The 23,105-nt window shown below is 35.7% G+C and overlaps 1 protein-coding gene across 2 annotated transcripts in view; it reads right to left on the bottom strand.

The window, feature by feature from the left end:
* Nucleotides 1–4,924: 4,924 nt before the first annotated feature.
* The window catches only part of UNC13C (unc-13 homolog C), a 121,442-nt gene continuing 103,261 nt past the window's right edge, over nucleotides 4,925–23,105 (bottom strand). For both annotated transcript variants that reach the window (XM_059482281.1, XM_059482279.1), the window contains 6 exons: nucleotides 21,173–21,229; nucleotides 20,026–20,106; nucleotides 16,348–16,495; nucleotides 8,133–8,225; nucleotides 7,253–7,412; nucleotides 4,925–6,370 (listed from right to left, as the gene is read on the bottom strand). In XM_059482281.1, coding sequence (XP_059338264.1) covers nucleotides 6,085–6,370; nucleotides 7,253–7,412; nucleotides 8,133–8,225; nucleotides 16,348–16,495; nucleotides 20,026–20,106; nucleotides 21,173–21,229 — 825 coding nt within the window. In that variant the 3' untranslated portion in view covers nucleotides 4,925–6,084. The remainder of the gene's footprint in view (nucleotides 6,371–7,252; nucleotides 7,413–8,132; nucleotides 8,226–16,347; nucleotides 16,496–20,025; nucleotides 20,107–21,172; nucleotides 21,230–23,105) is intronic.

Here is a 23,105-nt window from a genome sequence, read left to right as displayed (position 1 = left end):
GTAAAACAGCATTCTTTGGTTCTATTTTTTCTGCTATGAAATTTCTCCCTGATCAGAAATGAAGTTCTCTATAGGAAAGGGAAGATGTGCTGTTTTTATATGGACTGTTGGACATCACAGAGCATATTTGGTAGGAGTTAAGTTCACTGCTGCTACTGACTCCAGCTCACTTCAGTAGTTCCTGCAATGCTTTGTCTTTACTGCTGAGCAGGGGAGAACGAAGGACTTGACCTGATTTCAGAGTGGACACTGTGCTGGGGAACCTGTCTGGCACAGGAGTTCCTCTGCAAATTACACAGGAAATGCAGAGAGTGTTTTAAGGGCATATTGATTTATTTTTGTCTCCTGGGTACAAATTCACATGTTGATACATTGGTGCATCATTAGATCCAAATTGCTGTTGTTTCTCAAGCTCCTCAAGAGAATATTCCACCTCATTGATGTTGTTGTATCTTGGATATTTATTATTCAGGGAAATAATATCTGCAGGCTCTGTAGCTTGAACTTGTTTATGGTGGCTTCTGGGCTGGGAATACGTTTATCTTCTTGTAACAGAGGGTAGTGACATGCAGAGCACATTTACTCAGACTCCGCTTAGTACAAAAAGACGGGGGAGACCCTCTCAGGGATCAAATTCTGTCTTGTACCTCTACTGAAATTAAAATCAACAGAAGTAACTCTTGACCTAGACTAGAACATGACAAAAATACAGACAAATCTACCTTTCTGTGTCATATTGGTATCACAGAGCCTTTTCTGGTTCTGCCAGGAGTAAAGGAATGCAGTTGGAATCCACACTCCCTGTCAGCCCTTTTCCACATCCATTCCTCTTTTTTTTTCCTCTCCATCTTTTCCTCTGAATATATTCCATACAGTCCAGCCATTCTGGGCATCCAATTTGCTTGTGAAGTGTTTTTTATGTCTGACTGCTGTGTAATGCCCAGAAGCACTGGGTGGTTTCTATGGACAAAGCCCTGCCACGTGTTGTAAGTTCAAGTCAATCTAGCAGGCATCATACAGGGGCTGTTATCTAGAGGAGGGGAATGGATTCACTCTGCTGTAGTTTTCCATTAGTGTTCTACTGTAAACTGCATATTTTCACAATTTCTTTTCAGTTTTTGTTTCTGCTAGTCAGTAATTGACATTTGTTTTCTCACTGCCATGACCTCAGGCCTGCAGGCTTAACTCACATTGCAGTCCGTGCTGTCACTGGCAAGAAAAATCCTCTTGCTAAAATGGGTAAACATGAGTGAACAAAATGTGTAGGCCCTCTTAGAACTGAATGGAATGTAAGTTAGAGCTGCCTCAGTAACTGTTAGCAGCTCTTGTGTATCTTGGGCAAGTAAAGATGGAGATCTCTGATTTTTGCCTCAGTGGGGTCTGTTACAGCTCCATTGTGCTTACCCCAGTGTAGGTTTGTTTTTTCCTTGGTGTATTTGGTCAGACAACAGTGTGTATCCAGTTTACAGAGCAGAGCTGGAAACAGCTCAAGAAGATGTTCTGTAGCCTGAGCTGCTCCCTGGTTTGTCCTCTTTGCCTGGAACTCCTACTACTGCTCAGAAAACCCCGTAGAGAAATGGGTGTTAACTTATGTGAGAGCCCAAGGCAATGCAGGTTGGACCCTGGGACTGCAGTGTGTAGAAAAAACAGAAAAATATTAAAGAGCAGACTTCACTTCCTTGGATTAACTTTTCTGATTATCTTGTATTTATTTAGTTGAAAATTCATCTATGATGTTTTAATGGCTTTCACTACAAAGTATACAATATGCCCACTTCTTATTTCATCTTCTGCAGTGAATAATTCATTGTGCTAAACTGATAGTGAAGGCTTTCAGCTGTAATTGCTGGAGTCTTTGAAATATGAAACTGAATTCTTACAATGAAATGGTCATAGGCTGAGTCACTTAGGAAGTTTGTTTAGGTAAGCTGTCAGCTACAGACTCTGTTTGAAAAGATACTTTTGTTCACTTGGTTGCCTATTGGGTTTATCTTCAATTTAGCTTTTATAGATTCACATTTAGAAATGCATTTATACTTTGCAGTGTGTGTGTGCATTCATTCAGCATGGAACACCCAGGAGAAACAGATATTTTCCAGACACAAACTGTAATTTTTCTTTCTTTTAACCAATACTTACAGTGACACGTTTTTAGAATATCCCAGTTTTGCGTATTAGTCTCAGTCGTGTGTTTGTATCAGGTCTTGATTATAATTTCTTTTAAAAAATTTAGAATTTACCTCCTGAAGATTTATTTCTATGAATTTTTCATAGTACAAGTCAATCACACAAATCTGGTGCCAAAATGCAAAATAATATGAGAATACCATCAAAATAAGCATGTGTAAACAGCTGAATGCTTTCCAACACTTGCCCAGCTGCATTTTACAAATAACATTGAATCCATTTATGTTGATTTTATGTCTGCTAGCTGAATTTAATTTAATACAATAACTTAATATTCTCCTCATATTTGTTCAGGTCTTTAGATTTCAAGGGATTTGTGAGAAATGTGTATTTAATTCAGAGTAATATAGTAATGGTAAATTATGATTCTGTTTACAGTATTTATCTACAAATTTGATTTCTACAGTCACTAGCATGAGAATATAAATGAAAACTGATAAAACAAATGGAAGAAATACAATGGAAATGATTGGTCTATTATTATTATTTTTTTCTGTAAGCTTCTCAAGTAAATCACGAGAGTCATGTCTACCTAAGCCAAATGGTGGTGTTTGCACATGTCAGGAATTCTTTATGAAAGAATCCTGATTCTTTCAGGATACAGACAAAATGATTTAAAAAAATGTTTCATATTTTGCTGCTGGGACTGGCTGAGCCTCCTGATGATAGCCCAACACCCATGAATTGATTATTTTGATGCAAATTTAAGTCTCCAGAAGACATAAAAGGTATGAAGAACTATGCACATCCAGTCCAATCTCGCAGATTTTTCCTTTGATATTTTAGCAGTTTCCTGGGTTCAGTGTCCATATGCAAAGGAAAAGCCAGTTCCAGCACTGTGTTCTTAATTCAGGTGTCATCTCAATTGGCATTAGGAAAAAAAAAACCTATTTTAAGTAAGGTGTTTGAGATTCAGAATGGCTGCTAGTTTTAGTTTCTTATATTATTTTAAATAATACATTACATCTTTGCTTATTTTGTCAGATATTAGCTTAAAATTTCTTTAAGGAAAATTTAATTCAGTTTCTATATTTGGCTATTACATTTTCATCCTAGCAAACAAAATAAAAAGGGAAAAATATTTCTCAGTCTTTATTGAACAGTTTTATGTAAAACTGTCAGTTGACTTGAAGAGCTGTCATATGACAGACTTCACTGAATGTATCTTTTCAGGTGCACATCAAATGGTTTCCATGTAGTAAATGGTCCTTGGAGAATGGAAAATTTATTCTCAAATTAATCTTGCTGTTCTCTGCTGTCCTTTTTGTCCTTTATTTCTCTAAGAGCATATATGTTTATTTGCTATCTTAACTAACCAATGCAAATGGAATTCCAAGTAGGATTTTGGTTGCATCAGTTGTTGCTGAGAAGTGAAGCTGCAGGAACAGCTGTCAGTTTGCTTAGGTTAGCTCAGCTGAATTAAGAAAATTCTCATATGTTGATTTTTTAAAATGGGATATTTACGTTCCTAGAATAGATTATAAGAGCTTTTAAAACAGCACTGAAAACTCTTCCATGTCAATCATTTTGACTTCATGAAATGTGTGAGGTCCAATGTTTGTGCTACACTGTTGCATGTACTTGTATTTTGATTCATAACAAGGTTTAAAGCAGTCCTGTGCTGTAGAGTTAATACTTTTTCCTCTTATCTTCCACATGGCAACTTTTGATCTATAAATATTTCTCCGTCAGAAACAGTGAAACACTGAAGTACTGCATAAAGCTGTGGATTATAAGGGATGGTTTTACCAGCTTGCCTGATTGCTTCTGCTGTGTGCAGCTGAGGGAGACCGCTACAAGCAGTAATTGCCTGCCTTGACTGATTTCATTGTTATTCCTTCATCCCCAGTCCTGGGGATAAACAGTTAAGTGGTGGTGATTACATTATGCACTAAAATGTGTGCCATTCTACAGTAGAATAAACAACCACAGAAAAATATGATGAAAGTGCTCCAGGTAAAAAAACCAGAAGCTGTTTACTCTAGCCTTTCTGGTTTAATTCACAGGGCTAAAAATGACATATTCTGGAATTCTTTTTGCATTTTGTCCACAACAGTGTTCTGTACCAGGAACAACCTCATCTCTTGATTATTTTCCTTTTGAATTTGAAACTGAGTCTGCTGATGTTTTCTTACATCAAATCTTTTTAACTGTAAACAGAGTCTGTGCCTACTGTTGAAACTTTGGGCTATACCTGGCAGAAACACAATTTGGAATCTATGATCTTAGGGGAGTGTTCTTAACTCTCTAAAGATGCTGCATAACTTCTCTAAATGTCTAAATAGACTTATGATAAATCTAATTCTTAGTATTCAAGGAAGAAATCTGAGGATATTTAAACACCTTAAAATCTCACCTAAACATCTAACCAATATCTCCTGGAAGGAATCTGGTTTATATGCATGGAGTCATGTATTAAGTTGACATCAGCATACAAACTATGTGTTCTCCCTTCCCTTAGCTACTTTTTCCCTAAGCAAAGCTGAAAACTCCAAACTGTGTAATGAGAAACACTTGTGAGCAAAACCAGTGACAAATGTATGGCATTACACACCATTTTTTAATATGTGTGTGTATATATATATACACCTACCTAATTCATTATATTTTTTAGGACACTGATATATCAAATTTAACACTTATAAAACAGCCAGATTCCAGACAGTGCAAATCATACTTTAATATATTATAAAGCTATATAGTAAGCCCACTCCATGGGCTTCACATGCACATAAAACCAAGAGTTACATAAATAATATCAAAGGACAAAACTGGAAAGCAGTTTCTGCATACTTTATTTTACAATTCCTCACTAAATATATTTACAGGACACAGAGTTTGCTTTAGTGCAATACATATTAATGTTGCATAAGTACAAACTGTTGAACTTTTCTAAAAAAAAATTAAAGAAATAAAGCACTTAACTGATGTTACAGCTAAGTATGTAAAGCAACGTTAATAACTCTGAGTGAAAATGCTAATAGCATCTTTTCTTCTCATAAACAGTTTCTAGAAACAAACCACAAACCGGCATTACATATTCCAAACTACTACCCCTTGTACAGTACCATATCATTTAAAAAATCACTTTTTGAAAGCACATATACTGTACTGTACAGCAACCTGTTTCTACAGATACTGACTTACTCTTTTAATACAAATATGATATTACCGTGGCAGTTTTGAAGAACAAAGTTATCGCAAGATATCAAACATCAGTAACAAACTCTGATAAGCACAGCTTCTTGAGAACCTGCTTTAACAGCATTTCTTCACAGTGATATTTATGAAAGGTTGGAAAAAGAGATTAGCATAAAATATTTCCATCCTTTTCAGTTTTTATGCAAAAATCATTACTTTATATTGGTAATTATAAAATTACAAACACTTTCTATAAGTAACTGCATCTGTAGTAATGATAGAAAAAGTCATCAGTAAGACACCTAAAATGAGGCCTGCATAACATGAGAGTTTGAAGAAAACTAGGTACACCTCATTTTTAAAAGAAGAGTAAGGGATGTAACTTAATTTAGAATAAGCAACACAGTTTAACCGCGATAACCTATTATCAATTAAAAAAGCTACTTACTTATTAATAAATGGTAAAAAATAATCAAATTGTGATGAGGTGAAATCAACATTTAAAAAGATATGATGAAACATTTACTCTTAATCTTAGTTTTGGCACTTCATTGGAACAATTACTTTACCAAAGACCAAAATAAGTATAAAAGATATACAGCTCCTTGACATACCTTGCAAATATAGTACATAAGTACTGGCAAACACTGAAAACATAGTTAAACATTCCCACAGATTTGCACATGCATGCACTAGTCAGACAACAGCGTTGTATTTATGTTCTTGGCGGTGACAATCTTGCAGTACTTGGGTATCTTAGGCCGTTTCTTCAGGAGATCTCGTTTCTGTTTTAAGTCTTACAAATTCTTTAGCAACTTCATCATTGTTCCTCTGAGAGAGTATTCTAAGGATTGTCAGGCCAGTCTCATCCACGGAGATGCTCCTGAGCAGGGGGTACCAGGCGGCACAGCCGGCCCTGTCGGCGATGGCCTGCAGCTGGATGACGGCCATGCCGATAACGCGGTCCTCCCGCGCAAAGCAGTAATCCTTCACTGACAGGTGCACCTCGTAGGCTCCTGGCTTATCTTCGTTACCCAGCAGGCTGGGAGGATTAACAATAGGAATTTAGAACAAGGACTTCAGTTTAATTTCCCCTAAGGAATTAATTTGCTCTAGAAATCTTGGGCAAATTAAAGCGAGAGTGGTATTTTAAGTTTTGTGGTTCCATTTTGTTACAACAGGTTATCTACTTTTAAACTTTCTACACAGGTAACCCCTTCAGATGGATTGGTGATGGAGCCTCTGTTCTCAGCAGCCTGAATAGAAACAGAATTCTTTTAATAGCTGGAACAGACAGTTACCTTTCCCTGGAAAGGACAAAAAATGTTCAGCTGGTTCCCCAGCTGTCAGCACCATTAATTTAAATCAGCTTCAAAATTCACAGAAAATCCCTGGTAGCAGGCATCAAAAGGGGCTTTGTGGTGAGACACAATGAACTCATTTTAGTCAGGGTTGGAGGGTAAGGAGAGGAAAATAAGTTGGTCTCAGGAAAGGACAGAGAAGTACTAAATTTAAAACTCTAGGTTAGGTGGAAGCTTCTTACTGATTTAAGGATTAAATTAAACAATACTATTAACACATGCATAACCCAATAAACATTTTGATATCTCTACAGGCATTATCTAGAAATAATAACTAATGCGTCTGTCCAAAAAAATACCTAGGCCAATAGATTCCTAGGGATAGAAATAATTATTCCTCTGTAGGGAAATTAATTATACTTTTTAACCAGGTTTTGTAGGACAGAAATCTTAGTGATTGCCATTCATTTTAATATACAACAAAGATACAAATTAGTAAATAATTTTGAAATGGAGTCTATATATCTATATTAGGATGGTTTTTTGTTATTAATGGTTTAAAGGCAAAAGTATTTTAGCGAATTTTTCAAAAAATATGCAACTCCTAGAGATAAAAGACTTACAATTGGAAAGTTTCATTGTACTTTGGTGACCAGGTGTTGCTCTTTGTCTTGGTTCCATGTTTTCTTTTCTTGTCACTTAATTTGGGACCCAGTATGCAAACTTCCACAAACGGCCTGAACATAGCTGTTGTTTGCCAGTTTAGGTTATTGATTGCTACAACTATAAAGAAATGAAGTTAGATGCAATTCCACTGGAGGTGTTCCAATTAATTACCCTGTATGACTTGGTATAGCCAGTGAAAGGTGACCTGAGAGCCTTCCTATGGAATATGAATACCTGGAAAGGAGATGTTTTGTCCCTTCCCTCCCAAGTGAAGATGTCTGATTACTTTTAGGTTCAAAAGTATCAAATGTAAATTTGTATTTTATAAATCCTTTACATTTGCAGCTTCTTTTTACCTGCTACCTTCACTGCAATTAAAAAAAAAATCAGCTTATACTAATCTGAATGATCCTGTGTTTCTGAAATTCAGGTTGCGCAGAATAAAGGCATTTTATAAAAAATGCAGCTTCACAAGACTTGGTGTAGTCATTCACCACTCAGCTTTGCTATAGTTTTTAAAAGCTGAATTATGTACAAGCAATTGAGAAGTATAATTTGGCACATTTTAATTTATAAGTCTATAACTTAGTATAATAACTTTAAATTATCTAGACAGAGAAGCATAGACAGTACTTGCCTGCATAATCTGGGTTTCTGCTGATGTTGAGCAAGGAAAAAGTGCACTCCTAATCACCTGAAGTGTACTCAGAGTTTCTCAAGTACTATAATACCTGTCATTTTTTATTTTAGTACTGGTATGTTTCACTTAGCATGTAGGGCTTGGAGGTTTGGTCTTTGTTGTTGCTTTCTTTTTAAAGTTGGCTGTTTGAAACTTACCTTTCACAGTGACTTTATGCTCACCAGTTCCAGGATGAGTAGAGACATCCACCTGCACAGATATCTCACCCACTGAATTATTAGCAGTTTGACCTGAAACAAGAATCACTGGTTAGCACACCTGGCTTCTCAATGCATCCAGAGAAATAGACACCCAAAGGTGAGTGGTACTTTCCTTTAGAAACACTTCAAAATTTCTGATGTGTTTCACATTTCAGTGAGAATCAGTTACAGATTCATAAATGATTTTGCCACAAAAAATTGGATAATTGCAAATATCTGTGGAAAGTGCCTCAGTGAAATAAAAAAATTGTGTTCATCTGGAACTTTCCATTCTGGTTATCATTAGATGTGTTTGCATCTCGAAATGCCAAAGTTGGTGGGTTTGTCAAGCTTTTCATGTACCTTCCACAAATCTTACTGCTAAATGTAGCTTTGGAAAGTTACTTCTATATCTCTATTGATGAATCTTTTGCTGAAGGTTTTGTCTCAACAAATTACTGCAGTTCTGCACTGGCACAGACAGAGGGGCTTAAAAATGAAAGAAGGTTGAGGGATGGCAGGAGAACCAGGAGCTTATTTTTTAAAGTGTTTGCTTTTGAGAACCAGGGGAGGTTGCAAGTCAGTTTGTACAGAATGAATCTTTAAAAGGACTTTAAATATTGTCTTGAAATGTACCACAATATATCAGATTGTAACAGTAGAAGATAAATAAAACTGAGTATGTTTACTTGTTCTTTGATTGGATGTCTGCAAGTGTTGAATTCTGTGAACTGCACTTGCTCCCCAGTGTAATCTCCTGTGAACCACACAATAAATTTCTACCCCTTTAAACTGGCTGCTATTTCTGTGGGTAGCAGAGAAAAGATTTTATATTCCTCTTATTTATACAAAAATTCCTTACCCATTGGTTCCTTATCCCTCTATACAAGAGGAGAAGCAAGCATTCCTTTAGAATTTTTCCAGCACTTCATATAGGAATTAGGGAAGGGGTACAGAGAAGGGAGAGGGGTGTCTTGTGTAATAATAATAGGGAAAGTGATTTTCCTCCTTAAATTAGTTTATAAGTAGTTTTTTCTCTTACCATGCAGTGTTTTCTTTCCTGGATTTCCTCACCAGTGGCTTTCTAGAAATGAGCTCTACAGTGATGTTTATTCACTGCTTTGGCCTGATCTGTAATTATGTTCTCTACATGGCATGAGCATTGCAAGGTCAAATACTCTTACCCCAAGTGTTACTGCTTCAGAGAACAAGCCTTTTGTTCCCTGATCTATCAAAATGTGGAGATTCAGTGATTATTTAATAGGCTCAGAATATTTAAACATTTTTGTGCATTTCCAAACTTTCAGGAGAGTTTGGCTTGGAATTGTTGTAAACCTATTTTTCTAACATAGCAATCGCAGGGTACTTGTACAAATTTTGCTGTCATATGTATTTCATTATCAGTCAGAGGGTCTGGACCACCACTAACATGTAAATAAGAAACTTATTAGGTTTTTAATGACAAGAGGTTTAGCTTCAGTGGCAGTAATTAAGTTTCTTGTATTTGGATAATTACTTAAAACTTTACTATATGGAAGCTCTGAGTTGGTGAATCATTCTATGGCTTGCTCACAATACATATCACATAATTTTTTAAAGAATTTAATAATATACCCCTGATTGCAGTGGAGGATGAGTTAAGCTGATCCTGAATATCCCTGAAATGATCAGCTGGTGTAAATGACGTATTTTAGCCTCTAGCTTAAAAAAAAAAAACCCAACCCAAAACCCCAGGAAAGTTTTAGAAGAAGACAATTATCATTTTTATTTGATAGCCTTAAGAGCAGCTTGTGGATAGTGGTAGTAGTGAAGTGTTTAGTGTTAACCTCTAATAATGTCAGGTAGGATTTCATCAGGACAAGAATCTACAAATATGTAAGATTAGACCTGTTCTCTTTCTTCAACTTTTTTATTAACTTATGCAAAATATATTCTTGCAAAAGCCTCCTAATAAGTATCTCTTTCCTTCTCCTGGTAGTCCATAATTGACAACAGTGCTCTAAGCAGTACTGCAAATATATGAATAGTCTTGTATGTACAGTGCTGCTGCTGGGTATGGTTATAAAGAAATCTGTGCAAAACATCATCCAGTTTTATACTAAAAGCAGTTGACATTGAAATGACCCTACATCCAGTATTGCTGAGAAAACCTACTTTGCAGAACATCCAGTGAGCATAGACAATTTCTAGTGGAGTCTAGAACATAAACTTGGTTTCTTTCAGTAATCACCCCATCCATCTTTCTCTTTCTAACCTGCTCAACAAACTAGAGATACAATCCAAGGACATTTAGTATTTGCTTATAGCATCTCTTGCTGACATTCAAAGCTAGGGTACTTAATTTTGAAGCCTCTGATCTGTCTAGTTCTGCTGTTTTGTTTTTCTATTATGCTACCACTTCTTGAACAGTCACCGCAGGAATTAGTGATTCTGACTGCACTATAGAAAGGTCCATTTATCCTACTACATTTAATAAGCCAATTTAGCTGACAATAAATCTCTTCATGCATTGCAGAGGATGATTGCACTTTTCTTCCTTTAGTACTGTAATATAACTCATTTGAAGGCTAACAAACTCATAAATGATTCTGCCTCATGTTTGAAAACCTTATGGATGTTTAATTATTATTGCTTGCTCTCTAATATCTGCTTTATATTTTATTTGTTGGTATATTTATACTATTCAAAATACAGCATCCTCTTACTGGTGGGTGGTTAAGCGATCACATGCATTTAAAGTGCAGTCATTCTTTTGCAGCAAATAAATGGTAAAGAATAAAAATATCTCCTTAAAGATGCTTGCTCCTCAGGGACTAGAAAGGCCTAGAAGTCAGGCTTTTATCCCTCCTTATTCAGCACCTGGAATATCATATAACTGATGGATACCTGTAGTTTGTGTTTATTTTCTTGAAGACCTAGAGGAAACTGATACACAACTTTTTCTAATTTAGGTGCTTTACTATTTCATTTAAAGAACAACCAGAAATTTTCAAATGTGAAAGCCTCTTAAGTGAGTATTTTTGTAAAGACCTTTTGCTTTACCAGTGGTCTGGTTTTAACTATGTGTACTTTAAAAACAATTATTTTTCTGCCACTATTCTGAGTGCATTTGCTTTGCTATCAGCACATGCTGGAGTACTTTTATTAGATGTAATTCAGCAAGTTCCTCTTATCTTTCCTGTTTGTTGCTTGCAATAGTGTGCTGATTGCTTTAGCTTGCAATGCAGGTTTTTTTTTTTTTTTTTTTGCATGAAATAAGGTTGTGTAACACATGGTTCTGACCTCAATTTGAAACTACAGTGGATGAAGCAGGGATTATTTCTTGAGTTAAATTCTGTCTGAAGTATGGGTTATGAGAGAACTCTGGAAATGCTCTGTAGGACTTAAATTTCCTGTTAGAATACAGGTATAACTTTCAAAATATGACAGTTAATAATATAATGGTTTTGACAAGCAAAAGAAGAAAAGGTCTTTCTTTTTCACTTATAAGAGCTGCTAAACAATTTAAGCAATTTTTATTTTCTATAGTATGATGTCATCTATCTGCTTGTTTAAACTATAGTTACTATCAGATTATTGTTTTAATGCGATTCCATTTATTTATGAAATATTGAGGTTATGCTTTTCTTTGTACAATTACAAGTTGCAATGGAAGACAGAACTGAATTTGGCTTGGCAATTGAAAATAATTTGTCTTCATTTCTGAATGTGTAACGTCTCTCCCTGTGTTGGTGATTTCACAAGAAAAGGATGGAGTTACTTTTAGAGATAAGCATATTTACCTAATGAAAGTGAGTACTATATTTTCTTGTTTTCAGGTACGTCTTGCCTTTTTAGCTTGCAATTCTCTGGCATAAGAATGAAGAAATCTGAATCAGACCAGCTGAAGCAAAGCCTTTTCTGCAGAGCCTTTTCTTATAAAAACACAGGTAGGGGTTGCAGTATGAGCTCTGTGTTGTGAGATGAGTATTGATTTTTCTGCTTAAGTGATACAAACTACTTTAAGTCAAGACAAAAAATATAGTGCAGAATCCTGCCATTATGTATTTATTATTCTCTAAAAACATTTGTGAACTGGAGCTGCTGTAAAATTTGTAAGAAAAAATATTTCCCTATGTCCAATAAATAACCATTTTACATGCAAGACTGGTGTTTACTTTGGAGAAATTAGTGGCAATAAATGAGAGCTAATTCAGGAAACTCTATTTGAGACTGTCTTTTTATGCAGTTTGCTAAAATTAAAATAATATTTGTTCAAATGTTATTAGTGTTAATGCTAAACAAGTGTAAATAGTCACAGCACTGGCTATAGTTTATAAAATGACTGAAGATTCATGGCATTTGCTAAACTAAACCATAGCCATTTAATTTTGATATGCTTTAAGTCATTTAAAAGGGGAAGGTACAACTCAAAAAGGTGTCTGCTTCTCTCTTCTGTTTTCAGGAGTGACTTAAGAGAAGCTTCACCGGTACTGGTCTCAGCACAGACTAAGGGTAAGTCAAGTGTACCATGAGTGGGAGAGTTCATGCAATAGGCCAGCAGAAGTATAGTGAGAGTTTATCCTTTGCCTTTTGGGGCTCTGTCTTGATTGGGAAAATGTGGTTGAATTTAGCTCAGGTTAAAATGATCTTACCCTGCCTGACCTGAAATTTGTCCAATTTGTCTAGAGCTCTTGTCAATGTACAAAATATGTGGTCTTTTGCAGAAGCCTTGGAGTGTTCTCTGAAATTCTGGGATGGCTGCTGCCTGCCTTCAGCTGTGAACCAGCCATGGGGTCTCAGCCCTACAGAACTGAACCCCCAAAAAGTTCCTGCAACTGAGCTGGGTTTTGCAGGTCAGGCTTGGCCCTTTGCTGCTGTTTTACAACCGATTCATGCTTGGCTCAAGCACACAAAGAATGGTTTAGTTACAAAAGCTTTTGAAAGCAATCCATATAATAATCTGAATGTATTCAAGAATGTTATCCTGTAACTGAATTGAGAGGAAACCCTTTTATAGCATGAGCTAATGTTTATTATTATTATTATTATTATTATTATTATTATTATTATTATTATTATTATTATTATTATTATTATTATTATTATTATTATTGCACAAATAAAGTGACAATTTAGTCCAGAGTAAATAAAATCAATCTGAGATCTGGATTTCAGTGATCTGCTAGCTAATGGTGCACTAATGGCACACTATTCTCATCTGGCTGTGTTTTATGTGCTCTTTGCAGAGGTATCAGTGATCACCTGGAGTGTTAAATATTGGTCACTCAGGCTTTGGAATGCAGTTCTGCTCACTAAACTGCCTTCAGATTTTGCAAAATCCTTTAAGTAAGTATCCATGTCCTTTTTAGAGACTCCAGCAGTGGCCTGCTCCATGGAATGGTCCTTGGCAGAGGCAGCACTTGCGTATGATTGAATAAGAAAACTGATCCAGATGAATGTGCTTACAACAGGCACTGCAGAATCAGCTGAATCCTGCCTAGATAATATTAAATGTGAAGTTCAGATAGGTGGAACTTAATTTCATTACTAGTTTATAAATCATTCTATGTGTTATTATAAAAAATTTACCCAACAAACAATACTGATAATTTATTTGCAAAAGAAAATGCTGCTCTGCATGTTTTACACAGTGGTGGGTTGGGAATAGAACAGGACAAGTGCTTAGCAATTTTCTGGAAATGTTTCTACAAAGGGGCAGTCAGAGATTATATCCCCCTCACTATCCTATTGATACCAATGTTAAAATCTGTAATGGTCAGAGTTTCAACAGGATTTGATCTCCAAACAAACACATTGGAATTGTGTGGCAGATCTGGGATAACAGCTGAAGAGAAGCCTCTCCCTCCTCCTCTGCCAAGCAGAAAGGCAGGTATTTAATAAGCCATGTCACTGATAAAGCTAATCTAGTACCTGTATGCCTGTATCTCTACTTATTAGACAACATTTTTCTTTTATCCTTAATTTTCATAGTGTTGGTTAGAGATTTGTGTTCACAACACTGAGTGAGCATTAAATTTACAACTTTCATCAGCATAGAATCATTACAGCTGGAAAAGAACTTCAACCATGACAAATCATTATATGGAGAAAAATAAAATAAAAAACCTCAGTTACTGAAAAGGTTACTGCCAGATTATGCTCCTCATTGTCATTTACTTATTCCAACACTTGTCTGTTTTGAAAAGTCTTGAGAATCTATAGTGGTGTTTTGAAAAGAAACATCATCAGAGTAAGATTACAGAAGTTAATTTCATTATTCCTGTTGTGTGATAATTTGCTTTTAGCGCATATAACAATGTAGTCTCATGGTGCATTTGAAAAAGGCAGTTGGAATTGTGCTTTCAACTATTTAATGTGGTGAAACCACCACAGGGCAAACTATGAATCTCTGAGCCACCATTTTCAAAGTTAGGAATTGTTTTATTATTATTATCTTATGAAAATATCTATGTTGCCAAGATCTGTAGGAATGTGCGGGAACAAAGGCTGGGAAACAAAACTCTGGTTCAAGCAAACATCCTTCTTTAGGAACAGTGTGGATCATAGTGCTGGATAATTTGGTTATTCCTACTGAATGTGATCCTGCATGAACACAGGGAGTATCAAGGAGCATAACACACTTTAACAGAGCCATTATCACATAATCAGAGAATCATTGAAGTGGGAAGAGACCTCCAAGATCATGAAGTCCAACCTTGGGCTTTCTGTGTGTGTAGAGTTAACTCCCCCTTCTCATGCCAATCAGACAAATTTTTGCTCTTCAGTTTCTTAGAGTAACTTTAGCTTAGTCATGGTGAGTGAGAAATTATCTTAACCTGGGGATAAAAGTAACCTGGTAGTTGTCTGATTCTTGTGGTCATTACAGGAAAAACAAGCATCCAATTCTATCTACAGTCATAGCTATTATACAATAGATACTTTCTTTACATTTACAAAATTCTTCTTTCCATTGCTTTGAGCTTAAAATTATATCCAACTGTCTATTGATAATGGATTGGCAATGTGGAAAAGATAGGCCAAATATCTAATTATATTACAGAGAAGATTTCTGATTTGCAAACAGAGTCATTTTAACTAAAAGCTAATAATACAGTTATAGCTGTGAGGCTGGAAATCATAATAGATGAGGATTTAGTTATTTTAAATGAGGCATTAAAAGATAATGAAAAGTTTTGAGTCACTTTTCCTTAAGTTTCATTCCCAGTGGCTACATTTCTAACAATACTGGTGTGCAAATATAGGAATAGTAATGTGTGCACAGAAATGAGCACAGACCTCAGGCTGAAATCATGATGAAAATAAGAAAATGCAATTTTGTGGCTCAGGATTTATAAAAGATCACTGATGGCTACAACTTAACTATTTTTTTCCACCTGAAGCTACAATAAAGGTATGTGTTAAAGAAAAGCAAAATAATCTTAGAAGTAACAATTTTCTGCTTGGATCCATATTGTTAATTCTTCTTTTTGAGAGGGAGGAAAAAAGGACTCTACTGCCTACATATAAGAGTTTTATAGCTATTTTTGCATTTTTAATATATGAGTTACTAAGAGAGATCTCAGTTTTAATATGGAAACAGCTTAGGAAATCATTCCTCAGAAATAATCTTGGGACAAGCTGCAAAACTCATGTTTCATACTTTTTATACTGTGAGTAACATATTGTACTTCAGAAGTAAAAGCAATTTATTTCCAGCTTTACTGTCCAATTAAAACTTTGATTCTTATGAGCTGGAGCAGGGTAATTCATTATATCAGTAAATTGTATTCTTTCCCAAAGACATGAAGTGGCAGGCAGGTCATTTTTTACAAATGCTCATTACATTCAGAAGAAATCTAGTAAAGATTACTATGATGCAAAAATGTTCAGTTTTCAGAATGAAGAAAACATTCAGCTTGGAATATGATGTGTGCAGTGCTCCTACAAATAACCCTGGTGCTCAGTGTGCCCCTAGAGCTCAGGGATTCTTCTTCCTGTGCAGTCACAAGTCCCCAAAGGAACTGCCCTCAGGTAAGCCCCAAAATCAGCATTAGAGAAGGGATAACATCACATGGACAAATTTGTGTCAATAAACTCTAAAATACCACAGGGGGTAGAGAATGTAATCTGCAATCAATAATTTAGAACATTTAAAATGTAATAACATTTGTGTCCCTTACTGATCACTTACTCTGGGAAGTTTGTGTGGCTATAAACTTCTTTATCAGGGCATCAGTAGTCTGTGTGTAAAGGCTGAGAGCATATTTGAGGGACTGCAGGTCTGGGCTCTTCTCCAGGAAATTCTTTTTCAGCCCACTTCCTCCAGCATGGAAGTATTGCTAAAATGAAAAACAAATATGGTTGTTCACAGGGGAAAAAAAAGGCCTCAGTTACAGACATACAACTCCAAGTAAAATTCTTAAATGAATGTTTGGAAGTAGCAATAGGCATGTCTACATTCATTATAGCTTCTGAGATAACTGTCATAATCTCTAGTACAAAGCTTCTTTCCAAGGGTAAAAAAAATTAAGCATATAGGGAAGAAATATACAAAATTTTGACTTTGGTCTTCATGATATGAAGCATTGATTTGCCAAAACTGGAAAATATTTGAAGCATTCTTTTAGGTTGCAAAGAGTAGAATGAATTTTAATTCTTTAGCTAAAAAACCCGAAAACATCACAAATCCCTCTCAAATGAAGGCATGGTTTACAAGCCAGTGCTTGTAAAATATACAGGATATATTACTTTTTAGGGAAATGGGAACTTTGTAAAAAATTTCAGAGAGAATACTCCAGAGAGTGAAGTTTTAGAGTAGCAGTGTGAGAAGAGGACTTCTGGTTCTATGGGCACAGCTAGATTTGGAAAAACAAATATGCTTATGACTTTGATGCCATGCTGACTATGTGAACTATATAGATAAAAACAATCTATATAAATGTATTATATTATGTGTTCAATCCCAAAGCTGAGTTCAGAAAAATCAGGGGACAGATTCTTCCCTTTTTCCTCCCACAAAGAAGAATTTTTCCTCAAGTTTTGTACAGGACAGTGTTTGATGAATGAATACATGTTAGCCACAATGAAAAGATAAATGTGCTACATACCTTCATTCTGTTCAAACCCCTTGCAAAGCATTTTGCAACCTCCATTACAGTTCTAGGTCTCAAGATCAATAAAGCTCCCATTAATGGCTAATTAGTAAAAATAAACAGTGTTTTTCAGGAACAGAATGACTACTTGATGAGGTGCAATATTGGTCCACTGTGTACAGGGAATCTTGGGGACTGTAAGCAGAATTTATTCTCCCTGCCTTTTTGCAGTGATGCCAAAGGAATAAATGTAAAATCTACATTCCAGTTCACATACACACATCTCCAGTAAGTGCTGTATCCCAGCTTGTCTGGACAGCTCAGACCTACAGTCCACATATGCCCTTTGCATTTAGTGCACACATTTCATCTTCCAGTTCTCAAGATTCTGCAGGAGATGCAACATAAATTTTTCATAATGATTATTTACATTTCTGTATTGCTGTCTACTGACTGTTAAAGGGAAAAAAACATCTGTAGGAGCAAAACAGGAGATTTGAAGTTATCAGGCAGCAACATTTTATATTGTTTTAATACTATGGGGACAGTTAGGGTCAGTTTAAAAGGTTCTGAATAAATCTATCTTTCCAAGCAAAGTATTTCATACAATATGTTCCAAAAAACTCTCATCTTAATTGCTCAAGAGTTTTGTAATGATTTCACTAAGAATTAGTGAATCAATTTATAAGCAATTGTTAATTTTTTTTTAATATTTCCTGCTATTGTGACAATTACTGTGATTTTTTTTGAAGTTGTCTCTCCCAGTAAAATGTTATCTGCAGCAGCAGCTGCACATGGCTGAAAGTTCCATGAAAGCTAATAGTCACAGAAAGAAATGAAGACACCTGACCCTTGTTTTCCTGAGTTTTAAACTTTTTAAATGGTAAATTTTGCAAGCAAGCCAGCAATGTGAACCTATCATTAATGTATGGAACTGAATATAGAAAAATAATGAGTAAACCGGGTTTTACAGATTCAGCTGGATCAGTGATTGCCCTGTTCCTTAGAGATGGAAAACTTAAAATAATTCCCCTGCTGCTCTTGCTCCTCTCTGTAGGTTTGTAGGTGGCACAAGAGATTTCAAAGTCACACTGACAAATGAAAGGGGCAGATGTCAAGTGCTGGAGCCACTGTAGTGTCAGCCCAAAGCTGCCAAATGCCACCCAAGCCCCTTTGGGTGCTGCTTTCTCTTTGTAGAGGGTCTCTGGGTGTACAGAGAACTGGGACAGCATTATCAATGGACATTGTCTCTGGGCTGACATAATGAGGTAACAGAGAACTCAGTCTGAGCTAACTGAGGCCAGAAAGCCACTTCTCCTAACTGTAAATTGCAAATTAAGATGAAAAGTATTAAATAGTTATATAAATTGCTATTGTTCTTTTTACATAATACAAAGATTGATGATATGCTATATATATTCTAGATTAATAAATATTACTTTAATTTATATTTGTCAAAGGACTAATAACACCATCCACTATTAACTTATGATTGATTCTCAGTGAATTAAATGAAAGGAGAAGTAAAAAAGACTGTAAGTGGAGATACTCCTCCCTGCAAAACCCTTTGTTACCTAATCACCTACCCAGTTTCTGAACACACACCACAAGCCATTTTTACCATTCTCCTATTCTTGTCTGGACATCCATGATATTTTTGCTTTTAAATAAGCTGTGTTTACTAAGCATTACAAAAAAAAAATCAATATTTTGATCATTAACATAGCAACTACATTCCTAAATAAACTTAGCAGCCTTTTTTTCTTGAGTTAACCCATAAGTTTGCCTTTTTTTACTTTCTACCAGTATAAGCCAAATTTCTGCATTATCAAGGTTATTTGTTAAGTATTTTGGAAATGATTTTGCCATATCAGCTCGTAAATACATCAGGCAGTTATAATGCACACAGTCATTGCCTTACAATTTGAAAATGGTTTCTCAGGAAGCTTTCTTTAGCTCACTTAATGAATGCTATGAATTAACTATTATAACTTAGCACACAGATATAAGGATCCTGAATTAACAAAGGGATTTTCCCTATTTAATCTTTTCCCTCCAAATCTAGACATTTTTAGTAAAATGGTCAACACCTTTCTCTCCATCCGTAAGAGTTTAAGCACTGGAAATTTAGGCACTGTTAGAGTTTACATTTTCCCCAGCTTTTATAAGTTTAGAAAATCATTAGATTCACATACTTTACTTCATGCAGCTTACTTTGGGAACATACTTCAATTTGTTCCATTTTTCAATTTGTTCAATTTGCTTCCACAACATTACTAATTCCCAATTATTTTTATTTCTGCAAGAAATGTCAAATTACATTTGTAATTAATTGTCTCCACTACAAATACAAAAAATGGCAACTGGGAGCTCCCTCTGTTACTTTTTGCTTGCCTTAGAGACTGTTTTATTGCAAAACACTTGATCATAAGTATTTCCTCTTACTTATATCTTCAATGTTAAACTTCAGTAGCTGCCTTCTTACTTTCCTGATGTGCTGTCCCTTCCCAGCAGACAGGAAAATATGCTCTTATTCTAGAAACTGATTGCTTTAGAGTTATTTACACCAACTACTGATCCAGGCAAATATGAAAAAGACTGATAAGCAAATTAAATAATACATTAATTAATAATATAATAAATATTCCTAACGATTTCTTCTGACTTCAGAAACCAACACCATGAAGACTGTGTGGAAGTCTCCAGCCTTTTATCAAAAAACGAATCAGTGATTGCTGGGCATTGCAGCACAGAGCAGGAAAGACCTGAAGCTGTACCTTGATGGTAACGAGGGCCACGTCCATTATTGCACACTGCCTCAGGGTCAGGCTTTTGGCTTCCTCGCGGATCACGTGGTCCTGCCAGCGAGACAAGAGTGCACTTGGTTTTAGAGAGACAATATTGTGAGTATCTGTTCTTTGCAAAACAAACAAACATCCACCAAATGCCCCCCAAGGACTATGATTAACAGGGATTAATTCAGAATCCTTTTGCAACAAATTATAACCTAGAGCAATTGTGTTGTTTCCTGAAATCATAGACTGCAGAGAACCAGATTCACTGGTTAATACTGAGCATTACTTCTTTTACTAGGATGCATTATTTCTCTGTTTTGGGGGATGAGGGAAAGGTTAAAATTTAACTTAAAATAATGAAATCAGATGATATAGAAGTAATTAATTTTAATAATAAACATGACGGTTTATTAACAAACGGATGTTTGTCAATGCCCTATGTTTAAAAAAAAGAAGAATTCCTATTACAACATGTTAGATGTAGAGTGACTACACTCCTGTTAAATCTGCCTAAATAAGCAGTGAGTGATTTATTTAGGTAATATTTTAAGTCCTCTAGCAAACTGAGCAATCATTCATAGAGACGCCAAATATCACATTTCTGTATAAATCTGAAATCCTAATTCAGAACTGACTGGCAAACAACTGACATCACTCTCAAACACCTCTGCTGTCCATCAAGTGGACTCCAGTGCTGAAGACTTTACTGCAGAGGTACATACTATGTTTCAATGCACGTAAATAGTCCACAGAAAGAAAATTGCTGGTATTCTCACCTTAAGGGCTTTTCCAGAACTGGTTACAGAAACAAAGGTACCCCTCTTTTTTTTTTTTTTTTTTTTTTTTTTTAATGTGCAATGCTTGTAAGTCTTGGTTGTGCAATATGGGACTGATGGCTTCTTGACACATGTAGTGATCACTTACCATATAAGCATAGAGTCTTCTAATCATAACTTGGTTTTGATGAAACTGTACAATAATTATTCACCTCTGAGTAGTTACTGTCATATTTAATCTCATTATACTACATAAGAACAAGAAGGAGCATGAGGTTTGGCCTCACAGTCATCAATATTTCCTCCTTTTTCTGTTAGTGCAAGCCAGTCACAACTTCATCTGGCTCCATTACCTTGAGTTTTGACAGTTGTCCAAGATCTTTGGCTGCACTGAATATCATCTGGGGCCCCTGTAATCACATTGAAAATTAAGGAAACAGGCTCACGACAGCATGTTTGGTTTTTATGTCAACACAATCTTATTTTCTGCTAGGACATTGGCCAAAGTCATCGTTTTGCAAAGCTAAATAAAAGTTTCAGTTGCACAGGAGACACATTTTCATTCAGTTCATAAGGCCAAGTGCTTGAGTGCCTGCAGCAAGATTCCCTCTAGTATTCTATAGCTGATACAAATATTGCACTTTCTGCTGAGAGTGGTTTTGTGTTCTCCTTTCTGCTGTCTCATTTTGTGTTTAATACTGAAAGCTAAGGCTGTGATTGTTCTCAGTGTGTGTCAGTGAGATATTTGTCCATAACTGCAGCTCTCAGGTGCTGGGCTAACATCAACAATCATGCTGGGAAGTGAGCAGCCCTGAGGAACCTGCAAAAGCCTGTGTAGGGGGAATCCTCAGCTGAGTAAACCACAGCACAATGGTGTACTGTGAGCCAGAGCCCTTTTTTAAAGAAAAGATATTGAAAAGTTATTAACTTACAGCAATATTTTACAATAGCCAAATCCTGGCATGACACCAAAGGCCAATGCCTACATATTTGTCTCAGAGAAACAGAATCCTACTTTAATTCCATGCTCACATCCTTTATCACAATTACTCCAGGCAACATAAGTACCAGTGCAGTTACATAGCAGCTCAGGAAGCCATAGTTCTGATGATGTGGATTTCATAAAAACAGGTTCATCCAACTTACCCTGGACTAATTTTTCGTTAGACTTTCTGTTCCAAAGAGTTTCATTTTCCAAAAATAATTTTGCTTTCTATATGCTTCAATTGAAGAAAATGTAATATAGAACTACAGTTTAAATCTTCATTATTTTTTAGTAGCAAGAAAGGTAAGATAAATACGTGTGTATATATATATATATATATATATACATTTGTGAAAAATTAAACCCTGTTTCTGAATGCCTGTTCCTCTCAACCTCAAACAGAAGGAAATATTCAGAGCTAGAAAATCTCTCACAGTATCCTACTTTTCAGTGATTTTCTTTAATTATGTATTTAGTAGTAAACAAAAGTATCAAAATAAATTGAATAGTTCACAATGCCTACCAGAAACACTCTATATAGAGGGTACCACTAAGGAAAGTCCCCTCTGAACGTATTGTGCTATGAATAATTGATCCTGCATAAAGCTAATAAATGCTCCTAACACATGATGGAAAATGCAGTTACCCAACTGAAATGCAACCCACATATTGACAGATATTTGCAACAAAAAATCTGAAAAGCAAATGAAAGATGTCACAAATGTAAATTTGAAACTTATTGAAAGAGAGGTTGTTTTTAATTATGCATAGTTAACAAGTACAGTACATATGAACAAATTCAGTGACTGGAGTCCTGGCCATGATCAGCTCTACTCTAGCATTTTTAATAGTTCAGGTAATTTCATTTTTATCTCTGCACCATTTATACATTTTCTATTAGAGCTTTTTCCTGTCTGTCCAGCAATATTGTTTCATGCATCTTCAATATATTATAGTAAGATTTAATGGTATGCCTTTAACTTATGGATGCTGACCAACAGGTTTTTAGCAGCTGAAGTGGTACCATAGGATGTGCAACAGCGAAGTTGCCAAAGGCACACTGTGGCAACATCACAATTAGCTTGTCATAAGATAGTCAATTTATTTTAAACAAGATTGAATAAAAGAAGAATTAACAGTTATGTTATCCCAATCTCTCTCAAATAAAAAAAAGCAATTATGAAAAGGCCCCCAAGCCAGGCCCTCTTTGGTGATCCTTTGCCAGGAGGATTTCACTGTTGCCCTGACGTGATTTCACATCAGGCCATGCCCCACAAGAGGCTCCTGTGCAGCACCGCTTT

The sequence above is a fragment of the Ammospiza nelsoni genome, chromosome 14 (genome assembly GCF_027579445.1).
Source record: "Ammospiza nelsoni isolate bAmmNel1 chromosome 14, bAmmNel1.pri, whole genome shotgun sequence".
In the NCBI taxonomy this organism is placed as follows: Eukaryota; Metazoa; Chordata; class Aves; order Passeriformes; family Passerellidae; genus Ammospiza; species Ammospiza nelsoni.
This window is presented reverse-complemented; position numbering and strand designations above follow the sequence as displayed.